The 23068-nt window shown below is 39.4% G+C and overlaps 1 protein-coding gene and 1 long non-coding RNA gene across 2 annotated transcripts; one reads left to right on the forward strand and one right to left on the reverse strand.

Annotated features, from left to right (window-relative positions):
• Positions 1–387: 387 nt before the first annotated feature.
• On the reverse strand, positions 388–19708 carry cct2 (chaperonin containing TCP1, subunit 2 (beta)). The gene is made up of 16 exons (XM_039673158.2): positions 19558–19708; positions 18733–18807; positions 18591–18656; positions 18407–18518; positions 13501–13577; positions 13293–13405; positions 10412–10614; positions 7709–7809; positions 7502–7629; positions 6080–6183; positions 5846–5965; positions 5632–5760; positions 5446–5549; positions 3235–3334; positions 3021–3162; positions 388–560 (listed from the first exon to the last, which is right to left on the reverse strand). The coding sequence occupies exons 1-16, from the start codon at positions 19558–19560 to the stop codon at positions 530–532; spliced, it is 1608 nt and encodes a 535-aa protein (XP_039529092.1). The 5' UTR covers positions 19561–19708; the 3' UTR covers positions 388–529.
• Positions 19709–19871: 163 nt separating this feature from the next.
• LOC148969313 (uncharacterized) lies at positions 19872–22018 on the forward strand. Its single transcript, XR_016149928.1, has 3 exons — positions 19872–20229; positions 21245–21341; positions 21445–22018. It is a non-coding gene; the product is annotated as an uncharacterized LOC148969313 (long non-coding RNA).
• The last annotated feature ends 1050 nt before the right edge of the window (positions 22019–23068 follow it).

Consider the following 23068-nt stretch of genomic DNA (forward strand, 5'->3'; position numbering starts at 1 on the left):
TTCATTGTATTTAGGATCAGTAGAAACATATAGGTTTATTATATTTATGAGTGACCTACAAATGATTCGTTTTAACAATATATATATATAAAAAATTTCTATATATATATATATATATATATATATATATATATAGAGAAATATTTATATAATATATATGAAGATATGAATATATATATATATATATATATATATAGTATACTCAGCCAAATATCTGTATGGAGATTCAGAAACCAAGACGAACTGAACTCAACTCTGAATATATAGAGTTTCTTTACAGCAGAATCTGAATACGTCTCTCATCATTGGTCGAGTTATTTCCCCGTGTGTCACGAAACACTCTGTCCTGTATGAAGCGCTGCAGAAATAAAGCCGACTGGACTTGGCTTGGTTTGATCATGACACTTTTATTGAATAAACAAAAAGGAAAAAGCCAGTGCTGACATTCAGACGTGCATCGGCACAAGAAACTACAAAACAAAGAGCATCCGCTTCCTGTCAATAAATACACGGGCCGCTAGTGGTGTGTTCAGCAGGGGTGATGATCCGGCACACGCTTCCTGAAACACAACACACACACACACACGTTAAACACAAGTCTCCTACACCGTAACTCAACACTGAACTCACACTGCTGTCTGCTACAGCATTTATTCCAGACAAACTTCAGAGCAAAATTACGCAGTTCTTCAGGAAAAACGCAGAGCTTTGGGATTGTTGCGGGCAAAAAACCCTTGATTACGCGGCCCGTTTTCTGTAAAAATGCGATGGAATATGTGGGATATTTATGCGATGAAATAGAGAAATAAAGTGATCCCAACACCCTGTTCTTAACGAGTCATTACTTCCTATGATCAGCAAGCATATAATCACATATACATGTGTGATTAGCCTGTGGCTAACTCGGGTGCACTTACATTAGTTGTGAATGTTGATTAGTGTACATTGTCCCTTTTCAAATAAACAAACAAATAAATAAATATACATGACAGAAAGTGCTGGAATATTTCAGTTCTCATCTTGTGTTATTTCCGACTGTACCGAGTGGAAATGAGGTGTGGCCCCTTTAAGAGCTGCGCGCTCCTGTTATATGTGTGTGTGCCGCTTGCTCCAACACCCCATGTGTGCGGGTCATTTCTGTTTGATGCTTCCTCTTTTATCTTATTTTGTTAACCCTTGTGCTGCATTAGATTTTTAACACCGTTGAGTGCATTAAGGACCAAAAATGGCCACATATTAAACATTGCCTAAAATATTATATATTATTATTATTTTCCACTTTTACCAAGTTAAATCTTTTAACCAGCATCAGTCCTCATCATAACTACCAAAAATGTATTCAATTTCAGGATTTTAACCCTTTAATTACCAGTTTTGTTTGCGAAACCATCGATTTGTATAAGAGGAAAAAACACAAAAATTCAATTATTTTCAATAAACTAAATGCAAAGAGAAAACTTTAGATTTGGATTATCACAGTCCCACTTTGCAAAAAATCCCACAAAAATGGCCACCTATTAAACATTGCCTATTGCCTAAAATAAGGTGCATTTCCACCCATAGGGAATAAATATGTAGTGACGTCATCACTATATAATGCAAATATAATGCTTTTGCTTCAAAATGAAAGGATGTTTGTGCAAAAATCACGTTTCATGTATTACTGATTTAAACAACGTTTTAATGGGTTTCAATGGGCCATTTTTGGTCTTTATGGTGCTGAGTGTTACTATTTGATCTACACAGTGTGTGTTATACATATTTTGCAAAATGGGATCACATTTTTTACATGTATCCAAAAAGTCACAATTTTACCAAATGTCATACCATTTGCATTAAAACAGCCAAAATGGTCAAAGAAATTAAACTGCAAAAGACCAAAAATGTCCCTAATGCAGCATAAGGGTTAATTAAGTAACGCTGTGGATGGTAGAGCATGTGAGACAGTTATACGAGTTGATTTGGGAATAAAGGGCGAGTTGTGAGATGCCAATCGTCTTCAGCTGTGAGCTTTCCCTATACGCCTTATTCACGGCAGCGCCATCTTTGATTTTTGATGAGAATGAAAGCGAGGCTGTGATTGATGCATCTCTTCAATGGGCTGTACTGTTATTTAATGTGTTTTCGGATTGTTCTGCTCATGAAACACTGGGAAAATATCTTTCCAAGAAATGTCAGTTGACAAAAAACTCCAGACAATGTAAGCTGTGGAAAATTGTAAGTAATCTAACCGCTTTATTCAGCTTTTTACAGCGGATGCCATTGGAAACACGGTAAGTCTATCCCTCACAGCCTCACTTTCATACCCGTCATGGCGCTGCTCTGAATAAGGTCTATTCTCCTTCCCAACACGACGTGTTAAAAGACCTTAATAAACACATCAAACTTACAAAACATTGACGGGTCAAACCAGATCTGTAGCTTTACAAAAGGAATATGCTACAACTTCTGTACAAATGAGTAGATATAAAATAAAGTGTGCTCCTGTTTTACAGCTTTTCAACGATGTTCACGTCGCGTAACTACGTCACTTCATAGCGTTCCCATGGCAACAGGGGGAAACCACTGCTCTCGTGTGAAGCGAACAACAGTTTAACTTATAAGATATATGTGACTTTTTTTGCAGCGAAAATGCGAGGATTATGAAATCATGCAAGCCCGCATATTTTGTAGGGAATCTGCAATTTATGTGTTGAAAGTGTGGCGTATTTGGAAAAATGCCCCGCATGAATATGCAGACTTTGGCTGATTATGCACTAAACCACGTGATCGCATCATCACGTTTTTCTGGAGGGACTGATTATGGCCTTGTCCCATGAAAATGGAAGAGTAGCCCATTATAAATGAGCTTGTGCCTTGAGCGTCACGTTTTACTCGCGTTTCAGAACAACTAACACTACACCTGATTGGTCCGCTGGTTAGTCCAGTCATCCAATCACATCTACAGCTGAGGCCATTACCTTGCGGATCCAGGGATTTATTCTGGATAACTGTTATGTCCTGTATAACTGAACACTGACCTGGGCGCAGCTTTGATGATGTTGTCCACACGCAGGATCATCTCGGCCGCCTCGGCTGCGCTCAGCAACACCTGCCTCTTCACCTGGAAGCTCTCGGTGATGCCCAGCTCCGCCATGTCTCCGATGCAGCCCTGGGTCATGTCTGAGAGACGGCACAGGTCACAGGTCAGAGCAACCCTCACATCAGCCAAGTGTGTGTGTGTGTGTGTCTTACCCAGGCCGAAAGTGCTCTTGTTGTCCTGGTGGGCGGCTCTCAGCTGGGACACCAGCTCTGCGCTGTCGTATCCTGCGTTATCAGCGATGATGGTGGGCAGCTGCAACACACACAGCCCTAAAGCGTTAAACACACTCCCAAACACATGCAGACACGAACACATGCTTGATCAATGCCGCCAAGATCAACTAATAAATACCCCGATAACATTTAACATTACCCCGATTTCCTATTGATAATTCAATGACTCACTAATTAACAACTTTAACCGAATCCATTGAGTGAGTAATTCAACGACTCACTAATGAAGGACTTTGAATGAATTAACAATTCAATGACTCACTAATTAATAACTCTAGTGAGTCATTGAATTATTCACTCAATGGATTCGGTTAAAGTTATTAATTAGTGACTCATTGAATTGTTAATTCGTTCAAAGTCCTTCATTAGTGAGTCGTTGAATTATTCACTCAATGGATTCGGTTAATGAAGGACTTTGAATAAATTGATAATTCAATGACCCACTAATTAACAACTTTAACCGAATCCATTGAGTGAGTAATTCAACGACTCACTAATGAAGGACTTTGAACGAATTAACAATTCAATGACTCACGAATTAATAACTGTAGTGAGTCATTGAATTATTCACTCAATAGATTCGGTTAAATGTATTAATTAGTGACTCATTGAATTGTTAATTCATTCAAAGTCCTACATTAGTGAGTCGTTGAATTATTCACTCAATGGATTCGGTTAATGAAGGACTTTGAATGAATTGATAATTCAATGACCCACTAATTAACAACTTTACCCGAATCCATTGAGTGAGTAATTCAACGACTCACTAATGAAGGACTTTGAACGAATTAACAATTCAATGACTCACTAATTAATAACTCTAGTGAGTCGTTGAATTATTCACTCAATGGATTCGGTTAAAGTTATTAATTAGTGACTCATTGAATTGTTAATTCGTTCAAAGTCCTTCATTAGTGAGTCGTTGAATTATTCACTCAATGGATTCGGTTAAAGTTATTAATTAGTGACTCATTGAATTGTTAATTCGTTCAAAGTCCTTCATTAGTGAGTCGTTGAATTATTCACTCAATGGATTCGGTTAAAGTTATTAATTAGTGACTCATTGAATTGTTAATTCATTCAAAGTCCTTCATTAGTGAGTCGTTGAATTGTTCACTCAATGGATTCGGTTAATGAAGGACTTTAAATGAATTGATAATTCAATGGCTCACTAATTAACAACTTTAACCGAATCCATTGAGTGAATAATTCAACGACTCACTAATGAAGGACTTTGAACGAATTAACAATTCAATGACTCACTAATTAATAACTGTAGTGAGTCATTGAATTATTCACTCAATGGATTCGGTTAATGAAGGACTTTGAATGAATTGATAATTCAATGACTCACTAATTAACAACTTCAACCGAATCCATTGAGTGAATAATTCAACGACTCAGTAATGAAGGACTTTGAACGAATTAACAATTCAATGACTCACTAATTAATAACTCTAGTGAGTCATTGAATTATTCACTCAATGGATTCGGTTAAAGTTATTAATTAGTGACTCATTGAATTGTTAATTCGTTCAAAGTCCTTCATTAGTGAGTCGTTGAATTATTCACTCAATGGATTCGGTTAAAGTTATTAATTAGTGAGTCATTGAATTGTTAATTCGTTCAAAGTCCTTCATTAGTGAGTCGTTGAATTATTCACTCAATGGATTCGGTTAATGAAGGACTTTGAATGAATTGATAATTCAATGACTCACTAATTAACAACTTTAACCGAATCCATTGAGTGAGTAATTCAACGACTCACTGATGAAGGACTTTGAATTAATTAATAATCCAATTACTCACTAATTAATCATTTTAACCGAATCCATTGGGTGAATAATTCAACGACTCACTAATGAAGGACTTTGAACGAATTGATAATGACTCATTAAAGACTTCTGGTGGTTTTAGTTTCACATGATTTCCTTTTTCTCTCAATGATTTATGCATTTTATGATTGTAATTGTACTGTAAACGCCTACAAATATGATGCGTATATTTAATAATAAGTTAAGAAATCTCATAACGGTAAAGATACACATGGAAGCCGATGTGAGACGTATATCCTTTAGGAGGAGTAAACTCGCGTCCCCTCGCGGATCTGAACAGCCTGGCGTGACGCACCATCATCAGGGCTTTGGCGAAGGACTCCATGGCGACGGCCTCTTTGCCTGGCGTCCGGTTGGCCAGATCTGACACCACTCTCGCCATCAGCATCTCAGAGCATCCTGAAACACACACACACACACGGCGTGAGGGCGAGCCTCAGCAAACACTGGGCAGACGGAGCCGCTGGCGTCCTGCACTGACCTCCGCCGAACACGGTGCGCGTCTCTTTGACGGTCTGCGACAGCACACACAGGGCGTCGTGCAGCGAGCGCTCGGCCTCGTCCAGGATCTGCTGCGTCGCCCCCCGCAGGACGATGGTGCACGCCTCCCCTGCACACACACACAGCAGTGATTACCACAGAGGGTCTCCACCAGAACACAGTAACAGAGGAACTAGCGTTAGCTCAGCACGTACCCATGTCCACTCCGGAGAAGTGAATGAGCATGTCCTCTCCGATCATCACTTCCTCGATCAGCTTACAGTGGCCGATCTTCACCAGCTCAGGGTGGTCAAAGGTGGACGTGATCTCACCGCCTGCACAAACAAACAAGAGCGCTAGCTGAAACAACAGCTAATCTGTTCTGAAATGTGTTTTCACAGGAGGATCAGGGCAGTGCACACTGGGATAGTCAGTGTGTGTGTGTGTACCTGTGACGAGGGCCAAGCGCTCCACTCCTGCGAAGTCAGCGTGTTCGATGGCCATCACGCCCGCGGCGGCAAACAGCTGCTCAGGGTAGTTATAGATCAGCTGCCTGAGGACCGACAACACGTCAGACGACTCACACAACCACACTGGTATTCATCATTTTAAAACATTGTACATGGGAAAATGCTAAAGCTCTCTTATTATGCTACGTTAGCCAATTGACAAAATAGTGTTGTCTAAATAGTTGAAACTTGATTATGTGTTTGCCAAATTACAAAATAGTGTTGTCTAAATAGTTGCTCATCTGTCTAAAATAACATAATCAAATACATTAAAGCGTTTTTGGCGTTTCCATGTTTTCTACTACAGTGACACCAAAAACTGGATGTTTTATTCAAAATCTTTTATTGTGCCTTTAACCCTCTGGGGTTCTTCGTTTAACAGTCACACTCGGGACCTTCTGGTCCAAAATGGACCCAAAGGGCGGGATTCATATTTAAAAAAAAAAAAAAAAAAAATCATAATTTTTTTTATTTGTTTTTTAGAATATTTTTTCTTTTATTTTTTGGTGTTTTGAGAAAATTTCAAAAATAAAAAAAATAATAATTAGTATTAATGCTATAATTATGACCAAATTTTCCCCCATTGAATATAATAGAAAATATATATATATATATAAATATATATATATATATATATATATATTTTTTTTTTTTTTTTAAAGCTGTATTTGATTTTAGAGTCAAGCCTTGGCCTCATAAAAGCAATTTTTGAAATGCGATGGATGCCATCTGGTGGACAAACTGAGCATTTTAAAAATGCAAAACATGTATAATCTGAATGTTTTGGTGTGTTTGTGTATAAAAGCGTGTGTGTGTGTGTGTCTGTTTTGCACTCTTGATGTTTTATAGATTCCCCCCTTCACTGTTGTGTGCTTTTTTTCAAGTCAAAGTGTGTAGATTGTACGCACAAAAAAAAAATGTATTTTCACATTTTTTCCAATTTCCCATTCATTTTCCATGAAGGTCCTGAGTGTGACTATTTTTTTTACAACCACTTAGACTATTCACATCCTGTCCCCAATTTGTTTGGGTGTTCATAAACCAAATACCAACAAAGTCACTAAATTTCGGCCCATTCCGAAGAAGCTGTGATTTTAAAAAAATGTATTTGAATTCCTCGGGTCCATTTGGGCCGAAGGACCCCAGAGGGTTAATTCCTCCAAAATAAGGTCGATACTCAAGTATGCAGTTTTAGAGGAATCCTCCCACCTGCTTCATTCTGAGATAATCCACACTTTTGACAGAATGGGTCGAGTGAATGATTCAACGAAACGCTCATAAAGACGGCCTGTTGGTTCTTGAATGAGTCGAGTCTCGTATGATTTGTGTAACGTTTGATCAGATTAGGGACGCTCAGGGCACCTGTTGATGAAGCAGTTGATGCCGTGCTTGAGGATGCGCTCCACCTTCTCCTTCATCTTCTCCTTCTCCGCCATCTCGATCTCGGCCACCTTGGCTGTGGAGTCCACGCGCACCCTGGAGCCGAAGATCTGCGGGACACACACACACACACACACATGTGACTCGTGCTGCGTCAGTGCTGGCGCCGGTGCCTGAAGGAGGCCGTACCTTGATCTTGTCCGTGTCCATGCCGGTGTTGGCGATGAGGATGTTGGCGTTCTCGATCCTCTTGGGCTGGTTCACTCCGATCCTCTTGTCCAACAGGAAGCCTGTGAAGAACCAGAGCGGTCACATGACGCATGAACTCTACTCGTGTGCCGCCTTCTGATTGGCTGATCCACACACCCTTAACCAGATCAATTAAACACCTGTTGTTAATAATAATGAGTGTTTGTAAAGTATCAGTATTTAAGATTATGAATATAAAACTCTGAGACCTAGTGATACAAGTAATTAATCAAAATGACACGTATATGATGAGGGAAATTATATTTATAGAAAGATTTAAACACCCATTATTTAAGGCCATCTTAGATATTACTCAAAATATTAAAAAGAGTTATTAAATGTTTTAAAGGTGAATATAAAAGGCATTTAGATGTCATTGATATGGGTGAAAAACTAGTAATTTAAACCGGTGTTGAATCATCAGGATAAAGGCATGTATTATTATTTAAAGGGATAGTTCACCCAATAATGTACTCACACTCAAGCCACCCTAGGGTTATATGACTTTTCTTTCAGCCAAACACAATCTGAGTTATTAAAATATGTCATAGCTAACCCAACATTTATAATGGCAGTGGATGGGACGGCAAAATTCAACAAAACATCAATTATGTGCCCCTCACGGCTCCGGATAAAGGTCTTCTGACGCGTTAGCCCATGTTTAAATCTTTTCTGCAGGTTTCAGTAAGTCAAATTTAAGACCTTTTTAAGACATTTTAAGACCATAAACATTGAAATTTAAGACCTACACAATGCATTACCAAAAATAAGAAAATATTCGGAAAAAAATGATTTTATATAATCTGTGTGTGTATAGGTGAAATTTGTACTTTGCATTTTATACTGTAAAAACACAATTATAGTTGATCATACCCGGAGATGAAATGGCATGAACATTTCATTTCATGATTATATGAAATCAATTTGCCAAATGTATGTCAGTGGTTCTCAAACTTTTTCAGGAGGAGGCCCCCTTGTGTAGGGTGAATCATTTTGTGGCCCCCCAAAAGAAAACTCATAACGAAAACATCCTCAAACGTACAATTTTACTTACAAATTTTAGATTGTACCAAAAACAAATGAATTTGTACAATGCTGGAACAGTTCTGTTTGTAGCTTTATGTCTTTGAATATGCAAAATTTGTTAAATTGTACATTTCATTAAATAACAATTTTTTATAAAAAATGGTTTTGAAAGTTAACAATAATATTGTCTGAAAAGTGCAACACAAGTATTGAATACTGAACATTTGTGATGTTCATAGTAAAAGATAAACACTGAAAAATTCATTTGCTGATTGTAAAAAAGTGCATTAAACTCCTTACATTTTAAGGTAGTAAATGACAGTGGCTCAAGTTTGGTTTGCAATTTTGAACAGCAATCTGTTTTTTCAGCAAGAAACAAAAAAAAAATTCTACTCTACTTAAAGAAATACTTTTTCAATATAGAAGACATAGAATTTTATACAAGTTTTACAATATAAAAGAAATCATGCAATGCAGATTTCACATAGGACAATACAAACTTGCATACAGGTAAAATCATTTTTTTAAATAATTTCATATTCTAGAATTTCTTTGCGGCCACCCTAGCGCCATCTAGTGGCCCCCCAGTTTGAGAACCGCTGGTCTAAACCCAGCAAGTAAAATTAGCATGAATATGCACTTTTTGTTTACATAAACATTAAAATACCATTAAAAATGATGGCCAGAATTTAAAGGAGTGTCTTGCAACAGGTTAAGTCCAGTTAAAATAAAGTCTTGGTTTATAAACAGATAAACCTCACGTATTTCAGCCTTTAAATAATCTTTTATAAAAAGATTGAGTCAAAAAATGACAAAATACTGACATTCACATCCCCTTACTTTTATTATTAATAGTAAAATATGTGCCGATTTTCCTGTTGCGTCTGTCGTTGCTAAGCAACCGTGCACCGCGCTCTCCATAACGACAAAGACGTTTTAGTAGCCAAAGGATTTCCACCACGGAGAAGCGCTTGCTGTAACGTTAGCTCTGCTACAAGATTTATTCCCGGAGAAGAGAAAAACAGCGGTAGTGTTTCCTTCATGTTGACTGAGCTTTCAGTGTTGTTACGGAAGGAGCTGATTGGTTGGTTCTTCGGTTCGTTTGCGGCATTCTGAATCTGAAATGGTGAGATTTTTTCAATCTTGCTGTGGATGCGACGCGCCTATATTTGAATGAACTTAAGCGCACACCTGGTGTATGAACGGCCTCTTGGCGAGCTACCTCGTATCAAACCACGAGCTAATGCTAGCGCGCGAGCGGCGTGTTTGAACCGGTTTGAACCCCTGCACTTGTAGGCTACGACTCAATACTTTTTTGCTACTTTGTAATAACTTTCTGCGGCCAGAGTTTTGGCAAATGAAGGGTAAAATCTTTTTAAGACCTGACTAAATCAAATTTAAGACCTCAGATGAAAATCTAGCCGTTTTTAAGACTTTTTAAGGCCTTAAATTTAAAGTTCAGAATTTTTAAGACCCCGTGGAAACCCTGTATAATAACTAGCTTTCGTCTGCAAGTTAAACAAAGTGAACTTGAGGCTGAGTACACCATGGGCTAATCCTCATTTTTGGGCGAGCTATCCCTTTAATATCAGCCCCATGTCACACACACACACACACCTTCGTCCAGGTAGGAGTCGAGGAGCTGTCCGCCCAGCTTCTTGATGACGTGGATGGCCTCCAGGTTCCCGGAGCCCTTGAGCCGCATCACCGCCTGCACCGCCAGCCGCGCGAAGTGGTCCTTGTGGTGCGTCAGCAGTTTGGAGGAGAGCGTGGTGCGCGCGATGTTCAGCAGGTCCACCTGGAACTTCTGCTCGTCGTTCCTGAGGAGAAACACACACACACAAGCTCACGCCCACCGCCTTCACACACTCGCGTAACGGGCCGCAGACCCCACAGGCATGTGACGCGCGGACTGAACGCTACATCTAACCATCGTAGAGTGAAGGTTTATCACTTGGACATGTTTTGTCTTGCCAATTTACAGATCAAAACAATAATCGGGACACACACACACACACACACAGAGAGAGACAGGCACGTTTTAGACAGCACACCAGACTGATTCCTCTTTCACGTTTCCTGCCCTTAAATGGACACACACACACACACGTGATTGTCATGTGTTCTCTCGGTTCTGTCATAAGTGAACAGCTGAGAAAGAAACTGGATGTTGGTCTGTTTATTCTGTCTTTTATGGCTCGTTTCCACTGAGTGGTACGGTACGGTACAATTCGGTTCGGTACGCAATTATTTGTAAATATGTGATATAATAAAAAAGGCGATATTATATTTTAGAGGATAATATATTATAATTTTTAGAGGATAATATTACATTATATATTTGTATTTTTATTAAAAATACTAGATTATGTTTTATTATGAACTTTTAGCATAAAAACAGAAGTTTCAATGATTAAAAGTGGGTGCATGTGACAAAGGTCAGACCTCCTGTTATGATGAAGAGGTGCACTCTTGTCATAAATTCATCAATTACTCTTCCTACATAATTTGTAACACAAAACAGGGGTAGAATATTTATTTAGAAGTCTTAGACCTTTCCAACAATATATAATTTGTCATAATTAGAGTAAGATTTAATAGAAATATAGTGAAGTAAAGTTAATGGCTCGTTTCCACTGAGTGGTACGGTACAGTTCGGTTCGGTACGCAATTATTTGCGTTTCCACTGTCAAAAGTTGTGAATGGTACCAAAAAGCCGAACCGTACCACTTTTTGGGTACCCAGCACAGTGAAAGGGTACTAAAAGGCGGAGCTAGACTCACTGCAGAACGCTGATTGGTGGACAGAGTATCGGCACTCGCGCGTGCTACAAGGGCATTAGAAGCATACAGTTGAAATATAATTCTACTGTTATTTTGTCACGAAATGTAGTTTTAAGAGTTTTTCAGGCGAGAAAGTAGTTTTTTAAAGCTCAAATCTGTGGTTTATTTATAGATTTATGATAATTTGACTGAGATCCATTCTAAGCGATCACCGGACATCCCCCGCCTGGAACAGCCTTTCCTCGGCTAGTCGTTCTGATGTTTGCCGCTGACTCGGACGTCTCTGTAGTGGTTAAACATGAGATATAGTTCGTCATACAGGTGATCTTTGGTCTCGTGAATCTGTTTCCTGGCCAATAGTTTTGGCAGAAGGCTACGTGAAGTTTCATATCTTGTTTCTTGATGTTATTTAAGCTTTACTGTATTTTGTACCTTTTACTTATACTTTTATAATGGCTATTATTGATAAACCTGAAATTTAACAAAAAGAGATAGTTTTGTCATTTTTATTTTATTTTATTACAAGATCATCTGTTGTTTATTGCAACATTTGTACCAATGCGATATGCAATACACTACATATTGCGAGGAATGTTTAATATTTTTAAATTTAAACGAAAAAAGTGTTGTTTTATATTTAGTTTTGTTATAAATATAACACATGTAGTGATAATCAATAGGCTATGCGTTGCCTGAACCACATTTGTGTGCTTTATAATGTTTAAAATGTATTGAAATGAAATCGAAAAGAAGCAGAGTGGTGTTTTATAACATATTTTGTTTTATTGTTGCCTAAAATGAACATACAGAGATAACCGGAGTTGCATATCCAGAGTGAGCAGAGTGCCGCGTTCAAGAACGAGCTGTTTCATTAGCAGAATTACTGGACTCGCGTCCTCGGGATCATTCTCCTGAGTCGGACTTTGCGTTGGTTTCTTGGAAACGCCTAATGCCAGCGCTTGTTTCTAGTGACAAACATGCCGAGAAGCAAGAACAAGATCTGCAGTCTGTCATCCATTCTTGTTTACTATGTCACTTTCTTCGCGCGAAAATGACGTCGATCGCTTCTTTCCGGCATACCACGCCTATCAAGTAAGGGTACTGTTGGCGGTGGAAACGCAAGCCTGATCATTGTGTACCCGACCCATACCGTACCCCTCAGTGGAAACGAGCCATAAGTGACAGCGGACATCTAATACCCCCGCTGTTAATACTTAACAAAGCTGTATTTTGTTATCTACATTTCATTTCCACAGTACACACTTCTAGTGTTAGACTCCTTCGACCGAACGAATCTCTGCTGGTAAGTTGTGTATTTGTTCATCTTTTATCCCAGACTGTTCTCTCGTCTTTAATGATGTGTGAACTTTACCAGTTAGGCCAGTGGGTTATGCTGCGGTATCCAAGAACTTAAGTGAGCTTCTTTAAGATATAAATGAAAAGCAAACCAACACCCTTTATATATATACACTTTTTTTTTGCTGATCCAAAAAATGATCCGACTTGAAAGCGGTCAAACTCAACTGTTTAACTCTGGGGGAGTGGTAAAATGAGCCTATTTCCAAAAAAAAGTGGAGTATCCCTTTAAATGAGCTTTAAGAAATAAATGAAAAGCAAACTAACATCCATCATATGTATACACATTCAACCCGTGGCTTTCACACACACACACACACACGTCCAACGCCTCTCCTGTTCTCACACACACTCATTACCCATGATCCACCGCTGCCTCCCTCAGGGCGTCGCGGGCCGCTTGCGTGGCCTTCCTCCAGCCGGAGATGATGATCTGAGGATGGATCTTCTTGGCGATCAGCAGCTCTGCTTCCTGAAGCACAAACATCACACACACATGATCAAGCCTGCGCCGCGACTGGCAGGAAACACAGTGTGTGTGTGTGTGTGTGAGAGAAAGTCTCGTACCCGCAGCAGCTCAGCGGCCAGCACCGTCACAGAGGTCGTGCCGTCGCCCACCTCGTCGTCCTGAACCTTCGACATGTCTGCGCCCACATCATCACGACAGATTTGGTTTTAGGAAATAATAATAACACAAGTTTACTGGGATTAATCTCTGGAGTTGAAATATATATATAAAATAAAAAAATATTTCGATTTTTTGATCAGAATGGGACGGAAACTTGGTTGCTTTTGCAGCACTTGCTATGCGATCAACGACAAAACAAAATTCGGACTTCGAAAAAGCTGAATGGTTTTTAAACCAAAAAGTCACACTCGTGTTGTTCGTGATCATCACAGGAAATAAACGGACAATACAGAGCAATGTTTGGCCAGAGCAATCTAAGAGTCCGCCACAATGCAGGAGAACAGGTGAAACTAACATCCACAGTGCCAAACACACACACACACACACCTTGACAGTCCTTCCAGAAAAACGCGGAGTTTTTTTGTGATTGTTGCGGGCAAAAATACTTGATTACGTGGCCCGTTTTATTTTAAAATGCGATGGAATATGCGGGATATTTATGCAATTTTATGCTGTGAAATTGCGGGAACTTGCAAAAATTGCGGGAACATGCAAAGACTGCGGTTTGATGAAAAAGAGAAAAAAAGTGATTCCCCGAACACCCTGTTCTCACTAGGCTACTAACTTAATGTAAAGAGTCATTTCTTATTACTTCCTTTGATAAGCAAGCATACTACATCATAGAAAGTGCTGGGAATATTTAATTTCTCATCTTGTTTTATATTTATTGAATTTTCAAAATCAAGAGTTTGATATCAAGTTCTTGACATTTCTTTTACATATTTTCTGATAAGCATAACATCTGATAAGTAAAATATGAGACAACAATAATTAAAAAAAAAAAAAAAACACGAAAAAATAAAGATAGAGGGCATCACAGACATATATTAAATTCCTTTAGCAGAGATACAGATCTTTTGGGCTTTTCGATTTTTTTTTTTAAATTTACAGACTCAAAATATATTTTAAAGGCTGTTTTGAAATGAGCAAAGTTGGGTTTTGAGTTACTCCACTTAGTTCGATGAATATGAAATTTTCCTAATAATAGAAACAAATCGATATTGATGTCAAGCAATAACTTCAGCTGTGAGCTATCCCGTCGCGTAATTCATAACGTTCCCATGGAAACAGGAGGAAATGGCAGCTCTCGTGTGAAGCAAACGCAACATTTTTCAACTTTCTGCTAAGATATATGTGACTTTTTTATGAAATCATGCAAACCCCGCATATTTTGCACGGAAATCGGCAATCTATGCGGCGAAAGTGCGGCGTATTTGAAAAAATGCGGCCCCCGCATAAATATGCGGACTTTGCATTGAATTCAGCGATCGCATAATCGCGTTTTTCTGGAGGGACTGCCTTGATGTTCATATTAGAAAAAAAAAAGAAAAGAAAAAAAAGAGACTTTGGGAAAAACCAGTCTTTGATAATCTCTAAATATACATCCGCAGTGTTCATACACAGGGCTAGTCAGTGTTGCAGATAGTGTTGTCAAAAAACTCGGTACTTCGGTAAAAAAAAAAATGTTACGGTACCAGCTTTTCTAGGTACCGAGTAGGGATGTCCCGATCCGATCCACGGCATCGGTATCGCGCCGATACCGGCCCAGAACGCTAGATCGGAGATCGGAGGGGAGAAAAAAATATGAGCGATATCCAGTTTAGCGGCGCAGCCTGTCACGTGATGATTGTTGTGTTTAAGCACACGCGCGCAGAGAATCACTCTCGCTTTTGCGCACGGATTCTAATGTAATCGGATGATTCCACAAAAGCTGCATTTCAGTCTTTTCAGAAATTCATTGGCTATCAGAAAATAGCGTCATTTCATTCTCTATTGCAACTGGATAGATAAACTGTCACTCAAAGAGAGAGCGAAACTGGCGCGCGTAAAGTTTGAAGCGAAATTTACGCGCGTGACGCGCGTCAGAATCAAAATCCGTTGGCGGTCATTGTTTTTATGTCGACCGAACATTCATCAAGAGAGTTACCGCTCTGTATTTACTCTGGATAGCAGAACAGCGGCGTGGGGATCATCGTCGCCGTATATTTGTGTCCACCGGACCCTTCGGAGCCGAACCGTTTGGCGAGTTTCACCATTTGCTCGCTCCAGGAGCTGCGCTGGATGACGGCCGCTGTCAGCGGTACTTCCGCCTGTCACGCGCCCAGTTTGATGACCTGTTGTCCCGCATCTGAGCGAGGATCACCCTCGCCCGGCTCCTCATCCATCTAATCTAGCTGTCATTTATTTTTGTTTTGATAATAAATAGCCTAGAGCCAGCCTTCAAAAGTTATTAACCTGTCCTGTGATTTTTTTTCTCTCTCTCACGTCCAGACACGAATGTAGCCTATGCATGCACATATGTTGATATATATATATAGCGCGCTATGTATGTTATGCGCGCAGTATGTCTCGCTCTAGATTCCGGGAGATTTGAACTAATTTGCGGGCATCAGGGAGACGCTATCAATATGCGGGAGACTCCCGGAACTTCCGGGAGACTTGGGATGTCTGTCTTTACAACATAATACTATTTCTAGATATGGAATGAATAACATTCAATACAAAATGAACATGTCTCCATATAGAAATAATGTTTTAAGTGATGAAACATTTGCTTTGTTGTGCATAATCCCACCATGCATTTAGTCATATTAACAAAATAATTTATTGAAGCATCCAGACACTTCACCACGAGCAAGCAGCTAGGCTCCTGATTGGTTAACGCGGCGCGAATTCACGCCAAAGTTCAGATTTTTCAACTCGGGCGGCAGATGCGAATTCGCGTCAAACGCGTGAATGCACAACGCTCAATTCGCGCCATTCGCGCCAACTTGACGCGCGAATGAGGCGTATTCGCGTCTTCCGCGCCGCGCTCCACGCCTCATTCGCGCCGCAGGAATTTTTCTTGCATTGACTTAACAAAATCATTCGCGCCTGACGCCCTATTCGCGTCCGGTGTGAACGTAGCATTAGTGCATCGAAGTTGTGATAGCGCTGTCGGCTAACGCGAAATGCTACTATTTACATTCCATGGATGTTTATTCATATATACAATTGTTTTGGACTAAAAACTTCTTCAAATTGGATTGTATGGACGCTTTACAGTGAAACCAAACCATTTTTGTTGGAATGTGGACTAACAGATGGCTAATTGGTGAGTTTCTTCCAGTTTGTGTTGGTTTGTTAACAGTGGTCTGACAAAGAGACAGATTGTGCCCGCTGTGTTGATTGTAGGCCTATCTTAAAATGGTTTACGTCGTTCGAATCACGAGTTTCTCAGCTTTCCAAAGATATGTATTATGTTTACTTTTGTGTTTGTTTTGTTTTGTCTTTCACAAAGTTAAACCTATAAACCACCCTGTGGGCCGTATACGGCACGTCGGACCACGAAAAAAAAATATCGGACTAATATCGGTATCGGCAAAAGCCAAAGGTGCGGCATCGGTATCGGTATCGGAAGTGAAAAAGTGGTATCGGGACATCCCTAGTACCGAGTACCAGGTTCGTCCAGTTCTGTTCTAGACGCGATGTCTGAAACGTGCACAGTTGCGTCCTCTTTATAACGCTGATATGGCTCTCTCTCTCTGAATCCACTTGTTGAAACGAAAGGAGGAAAGAGCCACATATGGAAATATTTTGGATTAGGCTAATGTCACGTTGCCATAAGAGGCCGATTACATGCAAATTCGCAATTTCAAATATAGGCGCGAGGCAAGCGCGCTCATAATAAAAACTCGTTGGCGTTGCATAGCAACGACAGACGCCGCGTGAGAGCAAGCGCTTTGGAAAGAATAAGCACGCGCAAAAATATAATTAAAAAACACGCGCGACATGTGAACGGCCTCTAAAGTGCTTTCGGGGTAGTTTTACGAGTACATGAGCACAGTAGTATCCACCCGACACCAGAGTACTACTGGTATTAGTATTGTCATTTAATGTCAGTGCCAGTTCTAGGCGTATTCTTGCCTTTATAACTCAGCAGGTTTAAAAAGCCTTTTTAAAATTAAATATGAATGCAGTTTTAGATTAATAAAAGGACAGTCAAGTCAAATAAAACATGTTTTATGGTAATGCTACAAAGATACCATTCATAAACATTACTTAGTTATCAACACATTGAGTGAACAATATATTTTTACAACATTAATTAATGTTTGAAAATGTTATTTATTACAAACACCTGATTGTTCATGTTTGTTCACTTAATTCATTGTGCATTAAATAAATAATGGATTAAAACTTTACAAACAACTTTAAAAATGTGTTAGTGTATACTATTGTTTATTTTAGGTCATTTTATCTAATCTTTTTCTAAAGTGTTTATAATACAAATGTACAGTTTCCATACTTGTAACCGTGATAAACACTTAAATATATGTAAATTTAAACTAAGCTTTGGTACCGAAATTGGTACCGAGAACCGTGAATTTTAACTGGTATTGGTACCGAATACTGAAATTTTGGTACCGTGACAACACTAGTTGCAGATGACTTTACTGTGTGTAATGTGGACTATAATAATGCGATGGGGCAATATTTGTGGGCGCTGATAAAAATGTGACCAGTAAAAAGTGTCTTCCATGATTTTAGATTTATCTCGTCAGTGACAGAGTCTGAAATAATTCTGTGTTTCAGCTTCAGATGGTAATCATATCATATCGTGAGCTCAGTATCGAATCATGACATGAGGGTTTCGTTACACCCCTGGTCAAATTAAATATAGTGCATTATTTCATAAAAACGAGTCCCAAATGAACGATACCAGAGGGTTACTATACTATTATCATGATCGTTGTTACCATGGTGAACACACACTCTCATACACACACACACACGGAGACTGACCCACGAGCACTTTAGCGGCGGGGTTGTCGACGCCGATGGCCTTCAAGATGGTGGCGCCGTCGTTAGTCACTGTCACCTGACTGTCCCTGCCGCCGCCCAGCAGGATCTTGTCCTGTGAGGTCAGAGGTCACGAATGAGCAATATTCAGCGGTTATGATCATAACACAGCGGCCGGCACACGTACCATGCCCTTGGGACCCAGAGTGCTTTTCACCAGATCCCCGATGGCAATGGCGCCGATGAAGGAGGACTGAAAGCACAGAGATCTCGTTAGCCATAATTACGGTTATTAATAATCACGTTCACCGCACGAGTCGCACACTCACCAGTCGAGCCGTCTCGGCCTTCTCCTCGTCTGCTCCTTGTCTGAAGATATTCATGGGGGCCATCGATAGAGACGCCTGCACACACACACACATCTCTTTACAACATTAATATCAGCAGTGTACATTTGTGTCTATTTATAATGCAGCTAATCTGAACCAGGATTCAGTCAGTGTCCCTCAGAAAACTCTTCATAACGTGTGTGGTTATTCTGGAAGCCCTGGTATAGACACGTGACTTTAGTGTTGATTTAAGTTTATTAATATCATTATGGCGTTCTCGAGATATATATGAGAAAGCTTTGTAGAGAGAGAAGGAATTGATTCATTCTTGTGATCGTGGTTTTTATTATTATCATACGAATATCAGACACTTCCATAATTAAATCATGCTACTATCGTCATTTTAATAATTATCTGTGTAAATATAACTGCAGTTTCATGCTCAGATCAGTGACGTCAGTGGCCACGCCCTCCACAGAAAGCACTAGAATGTTTCCTGGTGATGATGATCCGCTATTTTAAGCCATCCATCACAACACACACTATCGAAACATACACGAGTAACTCATAACACAACAAACAAAACATTAAGATCCGAAAATAAAGGCAAAAACGCCCATTATAACATCATAATGCAGTCGCCTGAAACCATTGTTCGTATTCACGCGCATGCCGCGCGCAACCCCTCACTCTTTCAGCGTGAATAAAGTGCGCATGCTGCGGTACATCAGACTACCGAGTGACTGCCGTTACACGCGCTGCACTACATCACATCTCACTCATCATATCTCCGCTGAATTATGATTTAACAGCAAAATCGCTCACCATGATGATAATAGGATGTGCTGAAGAGACGCACACGAGACAGGAAGAACAGTGCAGGGAAGCATGCGACACATATACTACTTCCTGTCTGCGCGCGAACACTTTTCAACTTAAAAGTCCCTGTAGTGCGCTTACACATTTAAAGTCCCCATGAAATCAAAATTAACCATACTTTGTTTGCCTAATTTGATCGTTTTGTGGTGAACATTTAATCCATGCAAGTTAATCCACACACACAAAAAAATGTTTGGCTTCGTAATCTTTAATCAAAATCTGAAAATGCCCCTCCCATCTGCTTAACATCCGTAACCACGCCCCTCCATCTGACGACAGGCTGCCTGTGTGTTTGCGAGCGTTGTGTGTTTGTTTGTTAAAAATAATAATAATTGAGTGTGTTTGTAAGGAGAGATGTCGAGGTGCGTGTTTGGTTGTGGCCCTCACGGAACACTTTTCCCATTCCCAAAAACTCCCTGGTTACGGTCCAGATGGCTCGGTTTTTTACATTGCGAGGAAGGAGGGATAACAGAGAGGTCACGGATGTGCTCGAAGCACTTCACGCGGGAATGCTTCAAAAACTGGACCGAACACGAGATGGGGTTTGTGAGATATCTGTCGTTAACCGATAACGCGGTCCCGTCAGTGTACACCGTGGGGACCTCACAAAGTTTGACGGTAAGCTACAACCAAACTCTTGAGGCGTTGTTGAACATCATGATCACAACTTACAGGGCTGCCAACATGCTTATTAAAGTAAATACATGTTGTTGTTTTTTTAATAAACATCATTAACTTTACTTGAATCAAGACAGATTGACATAACGGTGATCTTTTACGCTTTACAAAGGGTAACTTATGTCAGTGTTGTAGTCGAGACCACCTCACTCGAGTCCGAGTCGCCACCGAGACCAGAGGGGGTCGAGTCCGAGTCAAGACCGAGTCCATAGAGAGTCGAGTCCGAGACCAGAGACGGTCGAGTCCGAGTCGAGACCGAGACCAGAGGGTTGATTACCTAATTTACCTTTATTTACTTAGAGAAATCCTTTTTTTTTTTTTTTTTTTTTTTTTTTACTGAATTTACTTAAAATATGATCAGTTTAGGGTAAAAAGGCCACATAGTAGGTGGTGTTAAAAGTAATTTTATTACAATTTGTCATGTGCAGTTGCGCACTAGAAAATCACCAATCACTGGGCGTGTCAATCTATTTAAACAAATATTTTATTCACATACATTAATAATCATAAAAAATATTTTTAATTGAACTCGAGTGGACTCGGGAATAAGTCCGAGTCCTAAAAAAAAAAATGTTCGAGTACGAGTCAATTCCGAGTCCAATTGGACATGAGTCCATGACAAGACCAAGACCATTAAAATATGGTCTCGAGTCCGAGTCTCGAGTACTACAGCACTGACTTATGTTGAAAAATACAGAACAACTTGAAATTAATCATGTCTCGTGATATTTTTCAATTATTTTAAAAATCGACATATAATTGTCAATTTTGAGACCAACTGACAGGTTTCCCTGTATAGTTTGCAACATTAAAATTATTTTTGTATATCCCAAATGTATCGATATTGAATCAAGATCAGAAGTGAGCTCAAATGTTGGCAGTCCTGCACATCTATTTTGCTTTTGTACCCATATCTATCATATTCATAACATAATGCCTTTGCTGTTACACACAGCCCATAACAAGAGATGTGGCCTGTCAATCTCACACAGCACCTGTGAAAAATGTGTCCGCTCAAACGAAAACCCACAAACAGAAAAGACGAAGTAAAGGTAAAGTTATCAGCTACTAGCTATGTTGATCTTCATTGTATTAACTGGTAAGAGTCTTCTTGTGTTGGTCCATGTGTCTGATTGTCATATGTGTGTATTTCAGCTGTTCAGGTGAAGCCTTTAGTCCACTCTGTTGGTGTGTGTGTCGGCACAGGAGCTCCGTGTCTCACTTCAACACCAATGAAAAGGCCACGCACGGAAGACAGTGTTCGATGAGAGCTCAAATCAGTGTCACCCATCAGCCTGATGTCCTCAAGAGAGCATTGAAAAGCAAGTCTTAATGTGGTTATCACTGAAACATGATGTCATGGGATATAGGTCAGGTTTGAGATGACCAATCAAGATGCCTTGTCAGAAAGTATGATATGATTTGCAGAGTTATGATTGTCCAGCATACATAGCCAGGAAGTACAATGTGTTACGGCTGTTTCCAGCAAAATGTGTTAACGGGACATTTGTTTCCATCACGCAGGCGATCAAAAATGAATGCATAAACATCATTTTATTTATTGGATTATTGGCATATTGTTCACTTCATATACGTTTTATTGCTTCAAAATCACACATGCAGAGTACACCAGCTGGGAATTTGCATTTGTCGGCATTCAGCGGGGCTTCATTCATCCACATCCACGAGGTTTTATTTGTGTAACCACAATAAATAGATTTTGTACTTATTTTTATATGTAATTTGATGTCTTCCAGGTATGTCAGCACTGTCTATTTTTCAATCATCAAAAAACCTTCTCCAGCCAACAATTTTATGGCATTGGAGTGAACAAAACACAAGGCATCCTGGGAAGGCCGTTGACTTGTTGTGGTGACATGAGAGCTGGGGCCTGTTTCAATAAGGAGGTTCAACCAACTCTGAGTTAAAGCTTGAACTCTGAGTTGACTTACCCTGAGATGGGAAACTTTGAGTTTTTGGTTACAGAACAGCTGAAATGAGTTAGTTCAATCAACTCTATGTTGACTGACTCTGAGTTAAGCGCGTGCACCACAACTATAATAAGCCATTATCAATGGAGCGCAGATATTATGAGTCACCATGGCAACAGCGCCAGACAAAAAGAGGTGTTGGGTGTGATTAATTACTAAGTAATCTAAATATTGTAATTTAAAATAAAATATGATGCAATTGTGGATTTAACATACATTTTTAAAAGGTATATTTTTTATGTAACCTTCTCCCTACACACTTTGATCAATTCAAGAATAATTCATGCAATTGTATATTGTTAATTTGAAAGCATTAAAAGTGCAGTTTCTTGTCTCTCTTCCTTGTATTAATCAAGTGGTTGAGGTTGATATAGGATTTAGTAATATGTAGACCAATACTTTCTAGAGATAGTAATTATTTCATTAATCTAACTACACCGTTGAAGATGCCATTTGTAGTTAATAATTCATACTGTAAATATTTTAGAGTAACTTACTTTTATAATATCAGAGGTGGAACTGGAAGAATGTTATTCAACCTAAAGTAGTCTACTATTACTTTGATAAATTTTTACTTAAGTAAAAATACCAGTCTACTCAATCTACTCAAGTAAAAAGTAGTTAATTTAAAACATGAGTAAAAGTTGCTGATTAACTTGTTTAACAGCGGGGGTGGGGTGGGGGGAGAGTTTCACAGTATGAGAACCGTCTCAGAAAATATCACGGTTTATGGTATTAAACAATTATTAAATATATAAACTGCATTATTAAATTACGGTTATTATTGT

This window comes from Pimephales promelas, chromosome 24, assembly GCF_988280905.1.
Source record: "Pimephales promelas chromosome 24, fPimPro1.hap1.1, whole genome shotgun sequence".
NCBI classification, from domain to species: domain Eukaryota; kingdom Metazoa; phylum Chordata; class Actinopteri; order Cypriniformes; family Leuciscidae; genus Pimephales; species Pimephales promelas.